Source organism: Puntigrus tetrazona, unplaced genomic scaffold, assembly GCF_018831695.1.
Source record: "Puntigrus tetrazona isolate hp1 unplaced genomic scaffold, ASM1883169v1 S000000847, whole genome shotgun sequence".
Lineage (NCBI taxonomy): Eukaryota > Metazoa > Chordata > Actinopteri > Cypriniformes > Cyprinidae > Puntigrus > Puntigrus tetrazona.
The window spans coordinates 18,245-45,168 of NW_025048447.1; the positions used below are offsets into that span (position 1 = coordinate 18,245).

The window sequence follows — 26,924 nt, forward strand, 5'->3', positions numbered from 1 at the left end:
AATGCGCTGACAGCTGATATCGATTCGGCACGCTGTGGATGTAACCAGTTTATGCCTGCGGGGTAAATTCAGCCATGATCTGGGGTTTCCACACGTTCTGAATTCTAAGTCAATTGCACTTCGCAATACATGCGATGCTTTCCTGTAAACAAACTAAGCCACTTCCTGTGAAGTGAATCGGTGTTATAGATGCTGATTTTTTTCCTTTCGTTAAGGTGATGGAACAACTGTGCACTCCCGGATCTTGCGGATAACTCCGCAGATGTCCGTGGATTAAACTCCAAACACACATTTGGTTATATTTACAATGCTTTAAACTGCCAATAAAATATTTTAATCTCAGATTTTGCACTGTTTTTCTTAGTATAGTCTTAGTATAGTTTCTTAGTCTAATTCTTAAATCAAGATGCAGTTATTTTAGAAGTAAAATGATTTCAGATATTAAGCCTTGTTTTCTAAAAAACTGGTCAAAACTTGGTGTTTGTGATTAAAATGTATCAGGGTTAGAAAAATTAACTTAATACCAAGCGAAACCAGATTTTCCTTCTTGTGCAGTCTTTTTTAAAACATAAACTTGCTTAATTTTTATACCATTTAATAACAGAAACGGAAAGAAAAAGCGAGTTTCTGATTCAAAAATACAAAAAAAATAGTCAAAAGTCTATCACATATTTTTGTTTTCAACCCCAAATCAGCTCAGAAAATTCGAAAACATTTTTCTATTTCAAGAACCCTTAATTATTCTATCGCCGTTTTCACAAAAATACGAAGCAGCATAGCTGTTTGTAACATTAATAGCAATCAGAAATGTTTTTTGAGCAGGTGATAAGCATATTAGAGCGATTTTGAAGGATCATGTTACTTTGACGACCGGAATATTGATGCTGAAAATTCAGATTTGAGCACAGGAATAAATTGCATTTTACAAAATATTACAACTGAAACCTGTTATTTTAAAATAATATAATATTTCAAAATATTACTGTTTTATTTTGTTTTGGTCAAATAAATGCAACCTTGGTTAGCAGAATAAACTCAGAATTATATATATAATAAATATATATATTAAAATCTCACTAAAAGTGCATGTTTACGAGGAGCGTGGTACAGCAGCTGTGTACGGCTGGATGCTGAAGCGTGATTATGCACATGTCTGATGCGCTGCTGGCTGTATCTAATGTTGGACAGATCAACACGCTTCAACTTTACTGTCAATCAAATCGTAGAAGAGAAAAACAGCTCGGTTAGCCCTAACACAATCCAAACACGGGGAAAAAAAAAAAAAACAATAATTCCCCCGGAAAATGAATCATTCGGTTAAAAAGAAACAGCTACACGCTACGCATTGTGCTCCGCATGCAAGGAATATGGGAGCCGATTAGGCTGCAAAAAAGTTTCAAATGGGATAAACAGCGCTCATGATGAAATAGCGGAGAAATACAAACACCTGAGAGAGCCAGAGAAATATCATCATCTCTCCTGCCTGCTGTCTTTGTGTAGTGCGCACTGTGTTTTGTCGACTTTGAAGGGTGTCTGCTGGTCTCTCTGAGGACTGCGCTCTTTAATGTCTGATCTACAGTCGAATGAAAAGAGTCAAACCAAACACGCGGTGTGTTTCTGGGCTGTCCGGTCTTGTGTAACACTCTTGTTAATGGGGGAAAACCCAGCTTAAGATGGCAGATGGATTCTGTAGCTTATATGGTTTCTACTAGTTCAAACTGGTTTAAGTTACCGAGTAACTCATAGACCATCTCGGTTGAGCTGAAGACATTCATAATGTCCTGTTTGAAATAAATACTGAACTTTTTATTAGTCAAAGATTTCCGAAAATGCACTTGTTTCACAAAAATATTAAGCAGCACGGATTGATTAGAGCATTGATAATAGTAAGAAATGTTTAAATAATTTCTGATTACATTCGACTGGAGCGATGTTACTGAATAAGTTATTTTTGCTATATATTAAAATAGATCAAACATACAGTAATAACATTTCTCAATATTTTCATTTGTGCCGTTATCGATGAACTCAATGCAGACTAAATCGAGACCGCATAGCTGCTACACATCTATATATCTTAAACCGGGTTTAACCGGATTTTCCCGCAGGATTGGGAAAAGCAAAGCGCTAAAGGAAGGAAAACGAGTAGAGAGTGTTAATAACACCGATCTCAAACACCTGAATTCACACTCTCTGTGAAACACTGAGCTAAACCCAGACTCGTTTCAGTGAGCTAATTCATGCTTCGAACACACACAATCAGCGCATGCTAACAAAATAAACCGAAAATCACAGAGGAAAAAAAATCTGTAGAAAATTGCAAAACATCATTCATTATTCAGCCTTTATTTTAACACTTTAAAAATGTTTTTTTTTGTGTGTAACATAATTCAGGGAATATTAAGTAGTTGCTTATTAGCATGCACATTACTAGAATATTAGCCATTTATTAGTAGCAATTAAGCGCATATTAATACCTTATTAATGCATGATCTTGTTCTACATCCCTAATCCTACCCATTGCCTAAACTTAGCAACTAAATATTAATTATTTAGAAATTTATTCAGTCATTAGTTAATAAGTGATCTAAAGTGTTACTTTTTTCTACTGAGTTGCAAGTTGAATTGTTTTTTATTTAATTAGGTTATTTATATTATTTTTTTAATTTTGTTTTTTTTTTTACTTAATTTTTTATAATTTATTTTATTAGTTTTAGTTAACAGTAACAATAATGCCACCTTCATGTTATTTGCAAACCTAAATGACTTTCCTTATTGTGTTTAACGTAAAAAGATATTCTGTGTATCAGTAAAAAATGCAGGTTTGGAACAGCACCGAGGGCGAATAAATGATGCCAGATATAATTTTCGGGTGAAATATCCCTGTTAAAAAAACCTTTTTCGCATACAATAATTGAGCGCCTTAATTTTCAAAGTCATTCTGGCTGAAAATTCTGAAAAGAAATGTGCTGCTCCTGGCCAGAAAAAGCTGCAAATAGGACCGGATTTTATGCTGACAGTCGAAAGTCTGCTTTAGTCGCAAGACTAAAGGAAAAAACAGAAACTGTGAAATCTTGCCCGACAAAACTTGAAGTCGCTCTGGGTATTGTGTCTGTACAGCTCTTGACTGCTAGCTAAACAGGTAATGAGTGGATTTGCATTTACTGTTGCAGAAAAGTCGTATCACAGCACAGATGTAGCCAAATATTTACAGAGCAGGAATCACTGTGTGTGTGTGTGTGTGTGTGTGTGTGTGTGTGTGGGACAGCATGGGCCCAGGAGAGCTTTTGTGTCTTTTGCAGCGCTTTGTGCTTTGCGGGTCCCATGGAGCCATGATAAATTAGGCTGCCATGTCTACTACTGTCTGTTCCACAGACTCCAAGATGCTCTCCGTTTCTCCTAACCACACACACACACACACACACACACACACACACACTGGAAGTGAATGAATATTCTGTAAGGATCTGTAACACACACACACACACACACTCACAGCAACAAAGGTCAATAGGCGGTCAGAGTAAAAATCTAATCAATACTCAGAGTGGATGCTGGTGGACTGTATGGTGTTATTGTGTACATAAACGAGTTTGTATGTTCACTCAGTATATTACATGGTCAATGTGGAGAAACGCAGTGTATTATAACACAGTCTCTTTTCTGCAGTCCTCAGTAGTGTGCAGTATGCAAGTCAAAAACACACAAAGTCTGCATATACTGCATGTATATGTGTTTTTAGTTATACACACATTATACTATTTTAAATCTGAATTATACAAATAAATCTATTATATATTTTAACATGATATAATTTAAAAAATAGTATAATATTATTTATTTGCGATATGAAGGGCCAAACAGAAAATAATTCTATTCGATCGGAACATCCATCTGTCCAACCATCCACTCATCCATCCATCCAGCTGTCAAGATAAAAATATATATTTCATATTTAATATATTATATAAATTATTGAATATGATTTAATAATTAATTTTATATCTAATAAATATTATAAGCATAACTGCCAAACATAATACATAATTGTAATACAGTACTACTGCTCTATATTTAAAAAATCTGTGCTTTTTTTGTATTTTATATATATATATATATATATATATAAAATCCTGAATATATAAATGTAAATTGCAATATGCAATATATATTTATTAATATATATATATATATATATATATATATATATATATATATATATATATAGTATGTAATATATTATATTAATATATTATATTAGTAAAATATTACAAAGACTCTTAATGTATATGTTTATATATATATATATATATATATATATATATATATATATATCAAATAAATCAATCAAATGAAATGTGCTGTTTATCAGAGGATAACTCCTGGACAGATCTGCACACAGCATCAGAGCTCACTGGTCTCAGATCACCATCCTGCTGGTCACACCATTAGTTTGATTAGGAAATGAAAGGCAAACGCTGAGCCCAGAACAGCACCCGGGCTAAAGGTCATCATACACACAGATGAAAGCATCTGTTCTGTGTGGCACAGATCGCTCGAGCGCCAGATGATTACGCTTGTCAGTCAAAGGCCTGGCATTTCAAACGGAGCGCAATTACAGGAGACTCAAGCCGATCGCAATCGAATCAAATCCATGTGCCTTTTTGGGAGCTGCATGTTTTACATAATTAAAGAGCCTATGAAATCAAAACTGGACTATTAGTCCCGCACACGCGTGTCAGCTCGGAGCTAGGGTCCTTCTAAATATACACCAAAATGGTTTGTTCTGGACGTTTACGGTGCACTTCGAACACGTCTGCAGTGGAGATCCTGACCAGTGCATGGATTTTTAAAAGCTTCTCGGTTTCAGGACCCTGCGGACGATCCCGTATCCCCGTCTACGGCTGTGTGTGTTTGCGGCAGTCTCTGTCTGAAACGCATCTGTGAGATGTGGTTCGCATCCAGCTCATCAGTTCCCACGATCGATAGGAATCTCAGTCCCTGACACTGATCAGGTGAGGTGGGAGTGAAAGCTGATATTCAGCATGAGATGCGCTTTGATGAAAAAAAAACAAAACAGTCGAATCTGGGATACTTACTGCCAGTAACTAACCTACTGTAACGTAACATAAAATATAGTGGCTACCAGTCTTGGAGAGCTGACTTATACCTCTGCGCGCGCACACACACACACGCACACACACACACACGCACACACACACACACGCACGCACGCACACACACACACACGCACGCACGCACGCACACACACACACACACACACACACACACATATATTAAGAATGTACGTATTAACTTTGTTTAAGAAATAATAAGCTTTCTTATGTATTGGTTAACAAGCACTAAAAATCAGCAACATGTTTTTTACGGAATTCATTCATCTTTATTAATGTCAGTAAATAATTGCAACGGAAATACAGAATCACAAAACTGTTAATTGTTTAATGTGCAGTTTTCATCTAAAAAAGTGTATTAGTAAATGATGAAGTAAACATTAATGATGTACAAATATCGTTCATTGGAAGCCTCTCTCTCTCTCTATATATATATATATATATATATATATATATATATATATATATATATAAAAATAATTGACTTCAAACTACAAAAACATTACATAAACACACACAGACACACACACACACACGTGTGTTGTTTTTGTTGTTTGTTTTAGTATTTTTAATTCATTATTTTATTTACTCACATCATCTTTTATTTGTTTCATTTATTTAGTTTATTATTGTTTAGGTTATTTAATTTTTGATTTCATTTTAGTACTTCAAATGTTGCCTTCACAACTAACTTTAATAAAATAAGTTAAAGTATTTTACTTATTTAAAAATTTTTACAGCTTTTTACTTAAAATAAATTTAAGCTTTTATATTTTATTTCATTTCAAGCAATGTTGGTAACACTTTTTAAGGCGTCCTTGTTGCGCATTGCGCTGCACTATTAAAATAACAATAAATTATGCATCATCACATCTAAGTAACCCTTAACCAAACCCTAATCCTAACCATATTTTAAGCACACGTTTTTAATTGATATGACATAAACGCATAATTACACTGCAACAAGGACACCTTAAAACAGAGCATGAAAACAGTGTTTTCAGTTTTAGTTAACACTTATAACCCTCTTGTAATTTCATATTAAATAACGTAGGTAATTGATGTTTATAAATGTTCCTGATCAGAACTTTTAAATTAACAACTTATTTAAGTATAAAACGATGCAGTAACCTACATCTGTTGCACTGAATATCCAGTTTCATGCCACACCGCAGTAAGTAATTTAAGGTGGAACGTCTGAGATCAGACTGGCTCTAAACGAGGTGGAGGGTCAGACTCACCTGACACGGGGGTCATCGGGGTGGGCGGCAGGCCGTTCATGTTGAGCGCCCCCACCTGGTGGATCTGTGTCGCTGGAAACGCCACGCTGGGAGCTAAATAACCCCCGTGAGAAGCCGCCATGATCGCTGCCTGCTGCTGCATCAGCTAACCCAACAAAACGAGAGAGAGACAGAGAAAACGTTACGCGTCATATTACACACGCAGGCTGCAAAATCAAGTGTAACCCACGTTACAAACACGTTCACAGAAGTAGCTAGCCTATATATCTCGACCCTGTCAGAGAAGCTATACGTGTGTCTGTAGGTGTGCGAATAAATTCGATCGAAGTACGATCCGAAAGTGAATTAACGAACACAAATGCACTGTAGCATAGCTAATTGCTGTAATTATGTCACTATGGCAACAGCCATCTGCACAAGAGTTCAAAACGGACGTTATGTTCCTGGATCGGAGTCCTGAAGTGACCTCATAGAGCAAAAACTGATTTATTCTGGACAAATAGTGCATACTGTAAATGTAAGGTATGAACAGAAGGTTTTCAAATGCTTTCAAAATAAACTGTAATGCAAAAGCTTCAGGAGCAAAGTGTATTGATAATATCAAAAGTGCATTTTAGATGTGAGGGGACTAGATTTTTTCCTTCTATTTTCCTTATTATAATTTTTTTATTTTTATATATATATATATATATATATATATATTTTTTTTTTTTTTTCGTGGAACTGATACAAATTGGCTTTCTAGAAGACGGCTGTAACTACACACACCAACCGACCACATCTTGACACGGACAGGGCGTGCAATCTATACATACGTCAATATAAACCACACTGATCTATGGGATAAACCATTAGCATGCATTCTTAATGACGCCGATTTGTTTAGCCGAGATGTTGCACAAGATGCTCAGAATCCGCATTCGTTTCAAACACTCCGCAGCACTCTCTGAATTACCGTGGAGTGCACTACAGATCCAGGGTTATACGTGAATATCGTAATCATTTAGTAGAGGAGTGTACAACAACATACCATAATATATCAGTAGCACACTGTTGATTATTACAGCAAATCATTTCAAATGGACATATATGTGGATCTAGTACATTAATACGTTTACTGAACTAGTAACTATTAACCTTTCCCTCAATGAATTCTTAAGTTGCTGCTTGTTAATAGTTAGTAAAGTAAGGTAAGATAAGTTTAGGTATCGGGCAGGATTAAGGGTGTAGAACAAGACATTAATATGTGCTTAATTAATACTAATAAATATGCATGCTAATAAGCAACTTAGCGTAGTTCTTTATTAGAATGTAACCGCAAAATAAAGTGTGAGTGAAATTATGGTATAGTACCGTTTTTCGTTACAGTAAACTATAAAATGCCAAAATATTAAACTGTTGAATTGAATATCAATTTCCATCCAGCTTTAGTTCAGTTTAATTAACTACTTATACAAAATGTCAAATGTCAAAATATAATGTTACATGTGACATTACGATATAAATGCAAAGATGCATAAATTATAAACTATTTAGGATTTTCATTACGTCGTTTTGTATTTTTCTTACATTATAGACAATATTATATTATATTATGACAATATTATAGACATTGATATTTAGATATTTTAATATACAAAAATAAAAAAATTTAATATACAAAAACCCTTTATTTTTTAAGTTTATTTTATAAATCTTTTTTTTTCAGAAGGTTTTAATGCAGAACTGTGAGATTTAAAACTCAAAATTGAATTGCATGAATTTTAAGATACATTTTTTAAGGTAAAATTATTTATTTCAGATAAAAAAAAAAAAAAATTACAATTACCTTTTTATTTTTCATTCTGTTGTTCAAACGACAATTACAAACAGAACTGTGAAACAAGCTTCCATAAAATGTGGCCCATAAATAAATAGTAAATCAAAGAAATAATAACATAAAACTGTTTCAGCAAACCCTACAGAAACTATTGCACTGAATATATTTGATTCAACATTTCTGCTGATCAAATTCACGCTGCAAATAAACTCCCGTCCGGCCGTGAGAGACAAAGACGAGCAGAAAGCCTCTGTGATAAACTCATTTACTGGAGTCATGCATGCACGCGCGTGTGTGTGTGTGTGTGTGTGTATTTGTGTATGCATCTGCGATTTTATTGAATGCTAATGTGTGCTGAACTCCCCAGGTACTGCGAGGCAATCAGCGCTCCATCATGGGCCAATTACTGGTGTAGTGGCGCTGTGAGAGACGCAAAGCCTTCAGCCGCTCACATGGAGAAAAGGAGGATGACACACGTGTTTATGTATGTTTGCGGGGACGTGCTGACACGTGCCGGGGGAAGCGTTTGGTGTATGAAGAAATGAGATGTCCAAACGGATGACGATAATCACTTGTTTTGCTGCTCAGTCGAAGTGTAGCTGTAGTTTAAACGGTTGGGCAGCCTCAACGCAACAATAGAAATGTGTCAACTAGACCCGCTGTGCTGTTTATACAGCATGCACAAGACAACACGGCGCGCGCAGATTAGCTTTTTTGTGAATTAATTTATTGTGAATAATCAGATCTTTTGACTCATGCGCGTGAAAAGAAATAAAAACAGAAAAAGAAAACATTATTTTAAAAAAATGTAAACACAAAATTGTAAAAAAACTAAATATATATATATATATATATATATATATATATATATATATATATGTGTGTGTGTGTGTGTGTGTGTGTGTGTATATATAAATATATTTATATTATATTATATTTATATTTATATTATAATATATATTTTATATATATATATATATATATATATATATATATATATATATATATATATATATAATTAATTTTTTGAGACATTTTTGTGACATTTTGTGTTTAAATCTCACAATTTAAAAAGTAAAAATAAAAAGTCTGAATAAGCCTACATTTATTTCTCAAGTCAGTCAAGTCAGTAATATTGACATGCTTCTATTAATTTTTAATAACAACCCCTTTCTATCTGAATATATTTTAAACTTTAAACTATTCCTGCGAAGCAAAACTGGATTTTTTTAGCATCATTATTCCATTGTCACATGATCAAAAAATCTGTTTCTAATACGCTAACACGCTGCTCAGTAAATATGTATGATTATTAGCAATGTTGAAAAAACCTGTGTTGCTTTATATTTTTTACGATTATATTATATTTAAAAAAAAAAACTTTGATAAAGAATTCTCTAATTACTAAAAAGTTCAAATTCAATTTAAATTCAATTAATGCGATACATTGCCATCCGAAAATGATAATAAAATGATATACAGTATCATAACCGTGACAGAAAATGCACGCCCCCTCGTAGCCGAGGCTCATCATTGATGTTTTGTTTGTGTGCTCTAGTCGAACAAAGCACGCACAACTAGATATGAATCACGAAAATCACATTAAACAACAAGAACGCCGGGAACAAATCATAATTAACATGACAAATACTCGCGTCGTGTTAATATCCTCTGAATTGTTTGCTTATGATTAGCAAAAGCTGAGTTTCTGTGCAGGAGCCAGGCGCTAGCTGCGCTAGTTACGGAGCGCTCCACCAGGAGGCAGTGCTAACCACTGGCCGCTCCTCAATCGCAACACACCCACTCGCTCGCTGTGTTTCCAAACTACAGCATGTTTTTACGTCGGTCTGGAGCTCTGTGCACAAAATGAACATCGGCATTGTGCGCGAAACCCTTTCGCGGTCACTATAAAAGCCTTTGGAGCGAAGCGTGACGCTGCTGAATATCGTGGTTGAAATGAAGTGGATTTGTGGCCTGTTCTTTGTTTACGCTGAAATGCCCTTCAGTGCTCGACTGCTCGTGCTTTGCTTCTTGAGCAGCGCGCGCTGCAACATTACAGCCTCCAATCCTCTCTCTCGCCTTTATTTGTGTCTTCTATTCCGTTGCCAGGCCTTTAAGACATCAAAGCGGTGCCAGAGAGTGCCGGAGCTGTGCATTATGGGACATAGAGTACAGTGTCGAGTAATCCGTACCGGTGCATTGATCGTCATTTTTCACATTCATCACTGAGATGTTACACCTGCTGTGCTAATTTTTGGACTTCAAAAGGAATGAACCTGGAAATAGAATAGAGATGAGGCTCTCGATCCATTCTGAGCATGAAAGAAAACTACGAACAACCACGGGCTGATCTTTAGGGTTAACCTGCCATCTGTTTTGTTCAATTTTGTACATTTTACTCAATTCTATTCCAAAGTATGATGACTGTTTTTTGGACAATTTTGTGGTTCTATTCTATTCTATTCCACTGTTTACAATTCCATATGGTTATATATGGTTCTGTTCTATTCTATATCCATTCTTATGCATTCTATGTTTATGTTTCTTCTCATTAGATTCTATGTAGCTCTGTTCAGTACTATATAGTTCTATTCTATTTCACTGTATTTCTGTTCTATCCTATTACCCTATCCAATAACGGTTTTGTTGTCTATTCTATTCTATTCCATTCTATTCCGCTGTGTTCAATTCTATATGGTTCTGTTGTGTCTTATGACTGTGTTTTATTGTATATTTTATGGTTAGCACAATTCTATTCTATTCCATTCCATTCCGCTGTGTTCAATTCTACATGGTTCTGTTGTGTCTTATGACTGTGTTTTATTGTATATTTTATGGCTAGTACAATTCTATTCTATTCTATTCCATTCCGCTGTGTTCAATTCTACATGGTTCTGTTGTGTCTTATGACTGTGTTTTATTGTATATTTTATGGTTAGTACAATTCTATTCTATTCAATTCCATTCCGCTGTGTTCAATTCTATATGGTTCTGTTGTGTCTTATGACTGTGTTTTATTGTATATTTTATGGTTAGTACAATTCTATTCTATTCAATTCCATTCCGCTGTGTTCAATTCTATATGGTTCTGTTGTGTCTTATGACTGTGTTTTATTGTATATTTTATGGTTAGTACAATTCTATTCTATTCCATTCCATTGTGTTCAATTCTACATGGTTCTGTTGTGTCTTATGACTGTGTTTTATTGTATATTTTATGGCTAGTACAATTCTATTCTATTCTATTCCATTCCGCTGTGTTCAATTCTACATGGTTCTGTTGTGTCTTATGACTGTGTTTTATTGTATATTTTATGGTTAGTACAATTCTATTCTATTCAATTCCATTCCGCTGTGTTCAATTCTATATGGTTCTGTTGTGTCTTATGACTGTGTTTTATTGTATATTTTATGGTTAGTACAATTCTATTCTATTCCATTCCATTCCGCTGTGTTCAATTCTACATGGTTCTGTTGTGTCTTATGACTGTGTTTTATTGTATATTTTATGGCTAGTACAATTCTATTCTATTCTATTCTATTCCATTCCGCTGTGTTCAATTCTACATGGTTCTGTTGTGTCTTATGACTGTGTTTTATTGTATATTTTATGGCTAGTACAATTCTATTCTATTCTATTCCATTCCGCTGTGTTCAATTCTACATGGTTCTGTTGTGTCTTATGACTGTGTTTTATTGTATATTTTATGGTTAGTACAATTCTATTCTATTCAATTCCATTCCGCTGTGTTCAATTCTATATGGTTCTGTTGTGTCTTATGACTGTGTTTTATTGTATATTTTATGGTTAGTACAATTCTATTCTATTCCATTCCATTCCGCTGTGTTCAATTCTACATGGTTCTGTTGTGTCTTATGACTGTGTTTTATTGTATATTTTATGGCTAGTACAATTCTATTCTATTCTATTCTATTCCATTCCGCTGTGTTCAATTCTACATGGTTCTGTTGTGTCTTATGACTGTGTTTTATTGTATATTTTATGGCTAGTACAATTCTATTCTATTCTATTCTATTCCATTCCGCTGTGTTCAATTCTACATGGTTCTGTTGTGTCTTATGACTGTGTTTTATTGTATATTTTATGGTTAGTACAATTCTATTCTATTCAATTCCATTCCGCTGTGTTCAATTCTATATGGTTCTGTTGTGTCTTATGACTGTGTTTTATTGTATATTTTATGGTTAGTACAATTCTATTCTGTTTTATCCCGTAACTGTGCATTGTTACATTTTTACAGGCCTTTTCAATTCTACACTCCTCTGTTCTATAATATTCTGTCCTCTCTTGAACACTCTGCTGAGTCAGAGCTGGCAATCTTTATAAAACTGTTCCGAAACCACAGCACACTTTTCAACCAACTCAACCCAAACCGCTGACAAAAAGAGCCACAATTCCAGAAATCTTCCTAAAAACTCTCAAGCTATTATGCAAATGCTGTTGGCAGGATGTATAATCCCAACACTTCCTGTGCGGGATAACAGAGCTGCCTGTGTGCTGCCGTATCACACTATGACCAAAATGAATAGTCTATTTCACTTAGTGTACGTGTAAATGTGTGTGTGTGAGAGAGAGAGTGCGTTCGTTTGCTTCCTCTAGGGCAGGATTTCACTATTTAAGGCAATGTTTGAAGTGCTACTCATTCCCATTTAAATAATCCACATGCAATTTAAATCAGTCAGGTTCAAACTGAGAGTCTGAACCTGCAGAGAGAACCGGATTTGTGTTCTGTAATGTACTTGGCGTGTCTTTAGAACGAACATACTGCAAGTGCGCGCATGTGAGTGCTAGGTTTGTGTGGAAATGAAGAGGTCGTCGGTTTAACGATCATTTGCTCTCTCTTCACTCTCCGTGTGATGGCTTTTCTTCATGGTTTGCGGCGGTTCACGTTTTATGTATGCTAGTCGCCAAGGCAACATTTTTAACTAACTTATAAATAAAATAAATAAATAAACTACGCTGTCAGATGAATCAAATCCAAAATTAAATTAATTTACATAATACATGTTTGCGTGTGCTGTGTATATTTATTATGCATATATAAATGCATACACAAAATGCTGTTTATATATTAAATATATTTATAATATAAATTATACGAATATAAATAGAGACATGTAAATACGTGTAAATATTTGCGTAAATATACGTGTGTATTTATATATTCACATAAATTGTATTTGGCATGCATAGTGCATTAATAGTGTATTCATCTCTTGACAGCACTAAAATAAACACTTTCTCACATATTTTGTCCAGTGTGCAAATTAAATATATATTTTTTTACTTATTCTGGCATACCAAACCTTTCGATATCTGACAGTTGCTTTTATTTTAATGCAAGATTTGTATAGTTTTTACTGATATTTTTAAACTCCTTCTCAGATTAGTTAATATTAGGAGTTTAATGCAATTTTTTTTTCAAGATGCTGGACTGTATGTATCCAAGATACTAAAAAACACGCCGAAATCTCGTCACACCGCCCCTGAAAATGCGATGCAAACCACGCTATGCATTGCTCAGCCTCACGCATTACGCTGTGCATTGCGTTTTGCCATATCGTGCGATGCAACAACGTGTGAAATCGACTTTCGCTCGCTTATTTTCATGCGTGCGCCATTCAAGTTGTGCGCGCGATTGTATTTACTGTGTGCGGGGACGCAGAACAGGTGGATGATGGGATACCTGGGGGTTTTCCTTCTGTCGGTTCCATGTTTAGATGTCACAGAAGGAATTGCACACGGATGGCACAGTATGTTCGATAAGAAGTGAGCCGCTAACATGAGGAGGCGCGCACGGTTCTGGCGAAGGATCATATGGATTATAAAATCAAAGCTTTAGTTTGAAATGTCACGCGCGCGCGTTGCTACAAGACGCATATGCACACACTTCAGTGCGGTGTAATTAAAACTGAACGCCTGCAGGGTATATGCTATATATAGAGCGTTTGACACGTGATGCGGATCCTCAAACTTCCCACTTCTGTGAGACTCCGCGAGCTGAAAAGTATTTAAAATAGCGGCTAACTTCGACACTATCAGATCACAGGCTTAATCTGTATCTAATGCCGTTATCGTTTCAAGTAATACGCTTATGAATATGCACAGAAATTCATGTGCTTTGAATACATTATCCGTTCCAGAATGAAGTGCGATTCATCTAAAGAAGATGAATTACTCAAAGACGCATTTGGCTTTTCTAACCGCGCTGAGTGTGCCGAACTAGGCCAGGATGATGAAGCTAATAAAAATCATCGTGATATTTTTCAGCCTTTTGATAATATTTGATATATATATATATATATATATATATATATATATATATCTCTATATTTATGTATTTTCTCTGAAACGGCTTAAAAGGAGCCATCATTTCACCCAAACAGCCGTGGATGCCAAGTCGATTTAAATGATTAATACGAGAAGTAAAAGAGCAAAAATCTAATTAAAAATAATCATATTTTTCACTAAATGGAAAACAGATAATCGTTTTCATTTACATGCACCTAAATAATCATAAAAAGTACATTAAAAACTATTTTTAAATGCTATGACACAAACTGAGTGAATGATTAATGCAAGAACACAAAAATCTAATTAAAAGTAATTGTTTTTCACTAAATGGGATAGAAAATGTATATTTAATTATTTTCATTTAAATGTACCTAAATAATCATACAGCGACTTCTGACACAATTGTAGATGTGACATGCATAATTTCGGGATTATTTTTCAATGATTGATGCCAACAACTGATTGAACTGAACGGATTAACGCAAGAAATCAGCAAACAAAACTCATTTAAAAGGAATTTTTAAATCTCAAGAACGTTTCTCAAGAACTGACACAAGAAAGAAAGACGTTTAATAATTTGTATGCACCTAAAAAATTAAACAAAGGACATTAAACTTTTTTTAAATGCTTTAATCAATACTTTATTGCATCAGTTTTTAAACCGATTCACGGAAATGAATCAGACTCGCCGACTCTAAAACTGAAGCTTAAACAAGAACGGCTAAAGTATTATAATGCAAGGTGCATGTATGAAAAAAAAAAACTAGCCCTTTGACATTTACGTAACGGCCAAATAAAAGGCGTGCTTATTTTCATATTTGTATTCAAATATACTCCGAATAGTTCATATTTCACTCAAAACTCAAAACCGCAGGTTACAAAAGCGTCCTTTATAATCAAAACCAAATACTCAAAATGCAAATAAACCACACGCCAGATCAATTCGATTCATGTTACTTAGCCCGATGGGATCAAGGGTTCAAATTGCACGGGAACTCTTGGGTTTTTCTGCAAGTATTCATGGGTCGGGAATTGAAATTATGTTAATGCATTATTCAGCGGCGTAGTGAAAGCGAAAAACGGCTTCAGACAAGGACAGCGGTCGTTAATCTGAGGCCGTTAGACCCCGTACGGCGCAAAGGCACACAGTGTTTGATTCTTTAGAGACGCGTGTGCTCACCGCGCGATGTAAGTACTGTAGGTGCTGCTGTAGGTGCTGAACGGCAGGGCCACGGTGGGGTTGAAGATGCCAAACTGGCCGACCATCTGTTGCATGCGGCGGATGGTCCTCTCTTTATCAGTGTCAGCGAACTTTACCACCAAACTCGACGAAGCCCCCTGCGAGAGACACATGGACAGTCGTACTGTTACACCGCAACACGCACACACACACACACACACATGAATGAAAAGCATTTTTCATTTTGCAGAAAATGTAATGCACCAAACACAGCCGATAATCTTTCCATGCAAGCAAGCCGTGATCTGATGCGAGGAACGGTAGGAAGTACGTGGAGATTTGCAGTGAAGAACTTACATTTGGACCACGGCGCGGTTCCTCTTTACTTAAAAAGATGAGAAATACAGCCACGAGTTGTACGGCGCGCTTCGGTGTGCTCGTGAACATTACTGTTAACTAAAACTAATACTACACTGAAAAAAATATGAAGTGGAAGCATTTCTCACTCAAAAATGGTCCATAAACACTTTTTTTAAGTTGAAAAAATATCTTTTTGTTTTCAAGATGTTGCAAAACGTACTGTTTTTGCTCTTCAATTTAGAAAAATCGTTATAGTAAAGTATATTAGAAACACATTTGTTAACTGAAATAAATTAACTGTGAGAAACGACATAAATTCGAAATATTTATGCTTTAACTAAAGAAACGTCGGACTAAATGAGTTTATGCTGAAGCACTAAAATTTTAATTAAAATGAGAATTGACATTAAAGTAAATTAACCAAAATAGTAATATAAAAAACATTACATAATAAAATTACTAAAAATGAATCTAAGTAAAAAAAAAAAAAAAAAAAAAATATATATATATATATATATATATATATATATATATATATATATATATATATACATATACACAAATCTTCACATAAATCTTCACATAAAGGTCTTGCATAACTATAACTTAAAATACTATAACTTCCAAATGCACAATATTTTTTAATTAAAATTATATAAACAAACTAAAAATATGAAAAAAGCTATTCGAAATATGAATACATACTATATGTAATTTGTATTTAAATAATAACATTTGTCTCTTTTGCCTCTTTTATTGCATACGCACGCAAAAGAGCAGAACACAGCCAATTTGAAAAGGATGAAAATCATATAGGTGAACAAAAGGTAGAGTTGTTTTTGCAGTGAATAGCAAAACCTTCATCTCCGTCACCTGGTATTTCTCCAACCCCACCATTTCTCTCTTTCTTTTGCGCCCCCTCTCCGCGCTAATAAAAAGCGCAGCGCAACATCTCACAATCGCACACGCGCGGACTCATTAAAAGGCTCTTGATGATTTACTGCACCACTTGACCTTTCGTGTGCTGGGCCTCTCTGACCCGCTAAACCGGCACTAGATCGATCGGCCCTAAAGGCCACGATATTCCCCTCATCTCAGAGCCTCTGAAGATCTGGAGCTCTGGGGATTCCATCAAAAGCCTACACAGTACTTCAATGCAGATTACGGGTGAAAGTGAGCGTCGCACCGAGGGGCCGAGCACTTGAAGCGAGCGCTCTGAAGTACAGCATGTGCGCATCCTACACGATAACGTACATCGCCGCCACTTTAGTCTGAATTAAAGTTGATTTTGAAGTAGCAAAAAATAAAAAATAAAAAAAAAATGCACGAACGTCAAATCTGGTATTTTTATGTAAAGGTCTAAAAAGCGAGGCCGCCGGGACGGGTTTGAGATCTGACGCTAAATATCAATGTGACAAGCTGTAAAGTGATGCAGAAATACATTAATAAATTAAAATTGGTACGGTGGAAAGTGTCGCTCTGTAGGACTCAAACAAACTGTAAGGCTGAGCTGTTAATGAGGCCTTTGCTAACTCAACGCGTGGCTCTGAATGTGTAATGAGGAACTATTAAAATGTCCCTGAAACTAAACGCTCTCTCGCTGGCTCCGCTCCAAAACCTAGTGAGCTGTCTACATAGTCAGCAGCCTTCATACGCGGCATGAAAACTAATACGGAACCAGTTTAGAACGCACACAATTGAACTGTTACCGGCTCGATAAGACGATTTTCATGTATCAAGCCATCATTTTATTGATGAAATTATGAAATATTATTGCAATTTAAAATGACTATTTTCTATTTGAATGTATAATATAATGTAATTTATTAATGTGATGCGAAGCTGGATTTTCAGCATCATCGGTGTCACGTGACTCTTCAGAAATCATACGTGGATTTGCTGCTTGAGGACCGTTTGTGATTAATATTAGCAATATTAAAAGCCACCATACCGTTTTTTCTTTGCGGTTCTTTGAAAAACTGAATCAAAAATGAAAATTGACATTAAGGTAAATTAACCAAAATAGTAATATAAAAAAAAAAACACATAACAAAATTACAAAAAAATTATCTGAATTAAAATTTTAAAAATATACAAATCTTCACTTAGAGGTCTTAAACTAAAAACATAAAAAATAAACAAAAAAACAATAACAATAATAATAATACAAGGAATGTAGCAAAACAATCTGTATGTAACTAAACAATAAACACAACAGAACAGCATTTATTTGAAATCGAATATTATAAATATTTTTATAGTCATTTTTGATCCATTTCATGCATCCTTGCTGAAAAAACATACAGGTAACATTTATTTGAGTTCAAATTGTGCTTAACTAGTTGCTTATTAACATGCATATTACTAGAATATTAGCCATTTATTATTAGCTAATTAAGCACATATTAATTCTATATCTATATCTAACTGCCGCACTAATAATGAGCAGCAAATTATGATTTTTTTAATTGAATAAAAAGTCATAGTTAAGATTCAATAAGTGTTCCCTATTCTGAAGTGTTTATATATCAAAAATATAAATTTCTTCAAAAAAACTAAAATAATAAATCAAATAAGCAGTCTCTGTGATTAATTTTTAATTCAAATATTGCATATAAAAAGAAAGAATGAGTAAAATGGAAGACTGAGACTAATAGCGCTGCTGCTCTGAGCAGTTGGTGATCACAATCTCCTCATTGATTTAATTCTCTTTTTTAAGACGCCAACCAACAGCCGTTGTCTTACCTAGAAATTTGGCAAAAGGTCTAAATCCATAATGAAGGTGCGCCAGGCGGTGATATTACAAAGATATCCAATAGGTCAAAATAAATGAGAAGAAGCTTTGTAAAAATAATATACCGTAATCACAGGTGGGATTAGATTTCTCAAGTCATTTGCTCTGCAATTTTGTTCAGGAAAATGACAGACTTGTTTGATTCAGGCAGAATTGTCTGTAAAACACACGTTTACCTGACCTCCTCGGGGGAAACTAGTCTCATTCAGTCAAAAATGAAAATGTGCTGAAAATATACGGCCATCCAACAAGTAGATGAGTTTGTTTCTTCATCGGAATTCGAGAAATGCAGCATTACTTCGCTTACTCCTCCGCAGCGAATGGGTGCCGCCAGAACAAACCTCGCGATAATCCACAGCGCTCCGGTCAATCGATTAATGTCTCGTAAAATTAAACATTTCATTTGTTTTAACATTGAACAATCAGTTTGGTTAGTAATCCATAATAATGCTATTTCTGGTGAAAAGAGATTCACATCCAAATCCACCAAAATAGTTGTTCACAGCTATATTGGACTGTTTTCCACATGTAATCTGAGCATACTCCTCTTTTTTTATGCACAGATCAAGCTTTTTTTTTACTGGAGAAAGCAATGTTATGGACAGAAGAGCCAAAAGCAATGTATTTCTTGCAAAAACACTTCACGAGATGTTCACTGATAGGCCGGGGTCCTCTTGAGAGGTTATCGTAAGCTGTCCGGGCTCTCGTTCTGACGGCACCCATTCACTGCGGAGCATCCATCGGGCGAGCAAGCGCAAAGCTACGTGTCTTCAGATCGGTTCTGATGAAGAAATAAACCCATCCACACTTTCAGCAAATGTTCATTTCTGGTGAACCGTTCCTTTAAAATCTCGACTGCGTAGGCCATTCGAACTCATTTCTCTCACTCATCCGTTCTGTCGTCGGGTATGTAAATGCTTTTAATTATCGGTATGCAAAGTGTGTGCGAGGGTGAGATATGGCCTTGAACGTTCATTTGAGGATAATTACTCTCAAGGTTGAGCTGATCTCCAAACACACATTTACAGTGGTTCATCGGAGGCATTTCTCTACCTGCATTTCGTCTCTGTGACAGTTAGACGCTGTCTGAGTGTTTTTTCCCTCGGTTTGATCATCCGTACTCCTCCCTCTCCTTCTCTTTCTCTCTACTTCTTGTCCTGCTCTCAGGGGATGGAGAAATACACCTCTTTATCTGTCCTTTCAATGTGTGGCAGAGGAATTATTCATCTGAAGCTCAGAGCGCGTGAGAGAGTGGTGGGAAAACATGCAGAAGAAGTGCGATAAAGAGAGTGAGAGCTGTAGAATGGAAGGAATAGCATACTAACATACTGCTGTGTGCTATATTGCAGTGTGCCGTATGCATACTGTGAAATTTACCCAGATGGCACTTGAGCGATCTGAAAGCTGATTTTGACAGAGGGGCTGTGGAATTCTGCAAAATAGACTTAAGTTCGCCAGAAATGTGAGAGAGTTCTGTCTTTATTCATCCAACCTCACAACACGTGTGACTTAAAAGATGAGCTATAATAGCGGATCTTTTGCATGCAATTAGACCCCAACTGTGACTAAAGTGCTTGAAAAATCATATGATGACGTCTTAAAAGTCGCTATAATCCAAGTTTATGGAAATCATACAATAGGCCTGCTGTTTGTGAGAAACAGGCTAAAACTACTACTTTTCTGACGAAAAAATAATAAATAAAGAGTTTAAAGGCAAATTAAATGTGTTTAAGATGCCATTTAGGCATAAAATACAGGCATAAAAAGAGTACCAAGAATGTTGTTAATAAATGTTGTTAATAAATTTAAATATAAAAATGATTATGCAGTTGAACTAATTAACATCATCGCCTTTGTGCAAGTTAAGTGATAATTTAATTTAGCACTTTTGAAGATAAGATTTAAGATTTACATTTAAAGTTGAAATAAAAACACTGTAAGATGGTTTGAGTTGTTTATATTCATATACATATACATATATAATTGTATTTTATTTAACTGTAATATAATATATTAAAAGGTATAGCATAACTAACTTCTATGGTAATTATTAAAATTAATATTATGCAAATATATATATATATATATATATATATATATATATATATATATATATATACACCTTTTAATATATTATATTACAGTTAAATATATATATATATATATATATATATATATATATATATATATATATATATATATATATATATATATAAAATTGTATTTTATTTAACTGTAATATAATATATTAAAAGGTACAGCATAACTAACTTCTGGGTTAACTATTAAAATTAATATTATGTAAATGAATGCTTACATGCTTGCGGTAAGCTAGTACTCCATTCAGAAGAGAAGGTAAAAGAGAGACTGACAGCAGCTCATTTGCACTTATATTGGCACTGAAGCTGTTTGAGCTCAACACATGACAGCAGCTCTGCCTTCTACATCAAGAGCATGACGTGTGCGCCGCGCTGCTACACGGACACGTGTGCGCTCACAAATGATATTCTGTCCATTAACTTGTTCAGCATTTTAGGGCAAAATGCATACGAAGGTACAAGCGAAAAGTGAACATCAAAGGTCATTCACCTTGCAAATGAATGTTTTAAAGTACTTAAAAAAAAGCTGCACGTATAATAGTGTGCGGTTGTACTCACAGGCATGGTCTGACTCGTGCAGCCCGCTGATGGCAGACTGAGCCTCGGTGTGTGTCGAAAACTTTACAAAGGCACAACCTGCAAAACACACACAGAGCAGAGAAATAATGAGGAAGACCGGCGGAGGTTATCAGCAGCGGAGTGTGTGCGTCTCTGGTGAATGCAACACTGGAGATGAGAGAGAAGAAGTGCACATGCACACAAACAAAACACTCATTCCACTTTCTTACAGCGCTCTTATTATCCATACATGCACTGTGTATTATTTATTTTACAAGGGAGTGTTTCTAAACCCACAAAGCCTACTCCGCTGTATTTGATATTTGCACGTTTCTAAGGCTAACGATATCAAAATTTTGCTGAAAAACGTATCTAATCAGTGCCTTCTGTTGTCTAATTGTTCATTTAGTCTTTTTTTATTAGCAAGTAAAAAGGTTTTTAGCGTAATAAAGAAAATGTCGCCCACGGCTCATGTAGTCAAATCTTTTCAGATTTTTATAACGTAAAAAGATGAAGCGACTGAAATTGACTTGATTTTCAATACATTACTCAAATATTATCATTAGGCTTTTGATGAACGTTTATGTGCTCACATACAGTACGTCATCACTGTAACGTATTGCATCATATGCTTTGATCATAAACCTAAATATTTAAATATCACCTTACTAAGACATATTATTGGAGATACATGGTGACTGTTGTTCGTGTCATTTTTTGCAAGCATCTGCTACACTCTTATATCACTGATTTACATCAAGTATCAGAACTTCATCATTTCTTGTTTATAGAAATATCAGCATCTGCATATTTTTGCCCTCTTTGAGCCTCTTAATAAAATTAATTGCATATGAAATATGTGAGCCTGGAGCACAAAACCGTCTTAATTTGTAGCAATAGCCAACCGTACGTATGGGTCAGAATTATCTTTCTTTTATGCCAAAGATCATAAGGATATTAAATAAAGACCACGTTCCATGAAGACATGTACATTTCCCACAGCAAATATATCAAAACTTTGCTCAAAACTTCATTTGGACAACTTTAAAGGTAATTTTTGCGATTTGCTTTGCACCTTCAGGTTCCAGATTTTCAATAAGTTGCATCTCAGGCAAATATGATCCTATCCTAACAAACCGCACATCGATCCCAAAGCTTATTTAAAACTTTCAGATTATGCATTAATCTCGGTCCCACTTTATATTAAGTTGCCTGAACTACTAAATTAATAATTTGGTACAATGCGCCTATTGTGTGCATACAGGTTTTTAAATTGCGCTTATATTTGTAGTTACATCTGTAATTAATTCCTGTTAATTTATACATTAACCCACCCTTACCTACCCAAACCGTTCCCTAAACCCATATACATTGTACTTATTTATAGATGCAAGTGCATAGTAGTTAAAGCCACCTAATATACAGCGTAACCTAAATTTCATTTTTATAAAAAATGACGCTTATGACTGTTTTTTGTGCTCAAGGGTGACATATAACGTGCAACAAAAAGCTAATATATTTATATATATATATATATATATATATATATATATATATATATATATATATATATATATATATATATATATATATATATATATATATATATTAGACTATTATTTTCCACGTCAGGGTTTAAATCCTAACCGCCAGCGTATCTGTGAAGCGAAAGATCACGTGATCGACCGGCGCCGCTTTCGCGTCGAGTTCAAAACGTCGTTTCTCTCCTCACACCTGTCAAACAAGATTGACCTCCCTGACACATCCCCTCGCCTCCCTTAATGGACACAGCGATCACAGTCTGTGTAAATAATTCCTGCCCGGACCGAGCCGGGATCTGTCAGGCGATATCGGCACCCGTCGCCCTCCAGAACGGATTCTGCCACGTTAGCCGCTGCTCGAACAGTGAAATTGAATGTGTAAATGAAAGCGCTCCTGCCCAAGGTTGAACGCTGCTTTTCCGTTTGTTTGTTTGTTTTGACTTTGTCTTTTTCTGTAGAAGGTCACTATTCTTTTTTTTTTTTGATCAGCTCAGAATATAAAACGCACCTCAGACTTTAGCCTGAAAGACACGCGGCTGTCTGTCGCTCATAAAACTGCTGCGAATGCTGAAGAGAGATGAAAGGGGGAACTAAAACTCACCTTTACTGTTTCCATCAGGGCCTCGTAATACGGTGCACTCTTCAATCACTCCGTAGGGCTCAAACAGACGGTACACGTCCTCTTCTGTCTGCTGCTTATTCAACATGCCCACAAACAGCTTCCTGTCCTCTGAAACACAAGCGCGCAAACAGAATATAAACTTTTGCTGTAATGCATCTGCACACGCAAAATGGCAAGAGGACAGAAAGTCTGAGAAAATTACAAACATTTAGTCCCCGGAAACTTATGCTTGCAGACTGAATCTCAGCCCTAGATAGTCAAAAATAATAACCAACGGTCTCTGTCGGCAAATATACCACACGATAAGTGGTTTCAAGTCACAAACGAATGACGCTGATGAACAAATGACTCTTTTGAACTGAGTCTTTAAAATGAATCAATCAAAAGACTCAAAAATTAACTGTTCGAATCACTGCAATGAATGATTCATTAAATGATGACAAAATCAAAATGTATAATATTATAATACTATAATAGTACAATATTAGTGATTAAATGTGATTAATTGCATCCAAAATAAAAGCTTTTGTTTACATACTATATGTATATATACTGTTTATTATGTACATATAAATACACACACAGTATATATATATATATATATATATATATATATATATATATATATATATATATATATATATATATATATATATATATATATATATATATATATATACAACACACATATATTATGCTCTTATTTTAGATGCAGTTAATTGTGATAAAAAAATTTGACTGCATTAGTTTGAACAAATACATAAAAATAAATAACAAAAATATGTAAATACATTCACAAAAAATAGTCATGAATAAAGATAAATAATGCAAATATTACTGCACAAATGCAAATATTAAAACGAATATGCAAATATATTATATATATATATATATATATATATATATATATATATATATATATATATATATTGTTTAAAAATGCATAAAAATAAACTTTACTATAGTATAGTATACTATACTATATTACATACAAACTAAACATATTTCTGAAATATGTTTAGTTTGTACATAACACACTGTTTGTGTGTGTGACAGCCTCAGCGAGTGTCCAGACCTGACGCTGCAGCAGACTTTATCATCTTTATGAGTCCAGGTCCGGTCTCTCCCCATCAGCACTGAGCTATATACAGCAACACACTAACGGCCAGAGACACAGACGGAGAGCCGCGTCTATATAAAGCATCAGTAAAACGCCATCAAGAGCTATGCAAGGCCAAAACCTGGACACACACACACACACACACACTTTACGGCCCTGATGGAAACAGTAAAGGCTACACATCCTTCACTAAGCTCTCCTCTGGGATGTGTTACAGCTGTGAAGATTTCACTTTAGCCGCAGAAAACACTCACATGTATCCCAGCACTGTTACACCTTGTCCCAGAATAAAATGCATGCAAGTATATTTGCTAAATATATTTTGGAAAGTTTTTAATGTTGTTTTAGGATCCTTGAGATATTGACCTCACCCGTATGTAGAAACGTCAGAAACTGTCCTGTCCAGTTCCCTAAAATACAATTATATGCTTTATTATTAAGATTTGTACTCACGGATATTACTCTAGTAGTTGGACAGGGCTGACCCAATGCTTTTGGCAATAGCGTATATCGTATGATGCAAAGGTGTGCAGGAGTCATACGTATCAAAAATATCATAATGAGCCCGATTTTTAAGAAAGTGAAGCTCTCAGATACTCTTTGGTCGGTGGATCTCCATCAGATCGTGAACTCTTGTCCACATGATGTCCTGGCTGTGTAGCATCCCAATTGACATCAGTGCTTTTTCTGTGTTCTGTAAACTGTAGTGTGTACGTGCCCTGAGTTTGAGTCTGCTTGTTGATGCGCTGCTTGAGTTACAGATACAGAAATAAACACACACCAGCACAGCATGTATAAAACAACAGACTCTCGGCACCGAAACGCTCATACATACAAACATCTCACAGCGACACACACGCTCTTACCATCCACACACGCATTCCCACTGCTGTTTACCCTTGAATCCAAGTTGCATCATCTGGGCGTGTGTGTGTGTGTGTGTGTTCAATGCTTTGGAGGCAGTAAGTCTTTGAGATCTCTCTCTCTCTCTCTCTCTCTCTCTCTCAGTCTTTCTTCGCTGCTGGTTGCAGACTATTGCAGTTGAGTTGCAGTGCTGTGGATCTGTGACCTGTAGCCTTTAATGAGAAAGCCCCCCCTTCTATCTCTCTCACACACACACACACACACACACACGCACACACACACACACACACTGCCCATACACTGAGATTCTGCTGGGTTTACTTGTGCTGTTGCTCTCTAGAAACGGACTCGTAGGAAAGAGGAATCACAAGTAAAATCTCTTTGTTATTTCAGTTGTGGCTTCTGAATGGAGAACAAATGGACATGTTTGTAAGTCTTAAGTTTTTCAGATGTTTCTCCTGAGAAAAAACAAACAGTAATCTCATATCTCTACATTTTCTGAGAAAAATTTCAACAGTGTCTCATATACCACAGTTCTTTTAAAAGAGTTTTAGTCTATACATATATATTGGTTTAGGTTTTAGTATATATATATATATATATATATATATATATATATATATATATATATATATATATATATATATATATATATATATATAATTTTTTTAATAATGTAATTACTTGTACTAAAACTAGTTCATTTGTTTTAGGTTTTTTTGTACCTAATATTACCTTATTTTAGCTCCATTTAAAAGTCTGTAACATTTTTTTATTTTATTTGTATTTTTATTATTTAGTTTATATATATATATATATATATATATATATATATATATATATATATATATATATATATATATATATATATATATATATATATATATATTAGTATTATTATTTTTTTAATAATGTAATTACTTTTACTAAAAAATAATTAATTTGATTTTTGTTTTTTTTTACCTAATATTACCAATTAAACGACCAAAAACATTTTTCAACAATAATAACGCAGCCTCATATCTGTCAAAATACCCAAGTCTGAAATTATTTTGAGATTTTAATATGAACTCAAAGATTTCTCATCTGGCCCACATTTATAGCTTTACATTTCACAGTTCTATATTCTATCATACCTGTGAAATCAGTTTTATTCCTGTCTGTATCCTGAAGGGGGTTGTTCACATAGCACTTACCTGATTTTACGCAACATTTTGTTTCTAAACACATGGTGAATAGACATTTATGCATGCATATTTGTATGCATTTATTGTC

At 34.8% G+C, this 26,924-nt stretch overlaps 1 protein-coding gene across 1 annotated transcript in view; it reads right to left on the reverse strand.

Annotated features, from left to right (window-relative positions):
• Window positions 1-26,924, reverse strand: part of LOC122335703 (CUGBP Elav-like family member 5) — a 74,641-nt gene that overhangs the window by 6,625 nt on the left and 41,092 nt on the right. Inside the window, 6 exon segments of the mRNA XM_043233553.1 lie at window positions 6,377-6,521; window positions 8,205-8,220; window positions 15,692-15,849; window positions 21,503-21,518; window positions 21,520-21,580; window positions 23,645-23,773. Coding sequence (XP_043089488.1) covers window positions 6,377-6,521; window positions 8,205-8,220; window positions 15,692-15,849; window positions 21,503-21,518; window positions 21,520-21,580; window positions 23,645-23,773 — 525 coding nt within the window.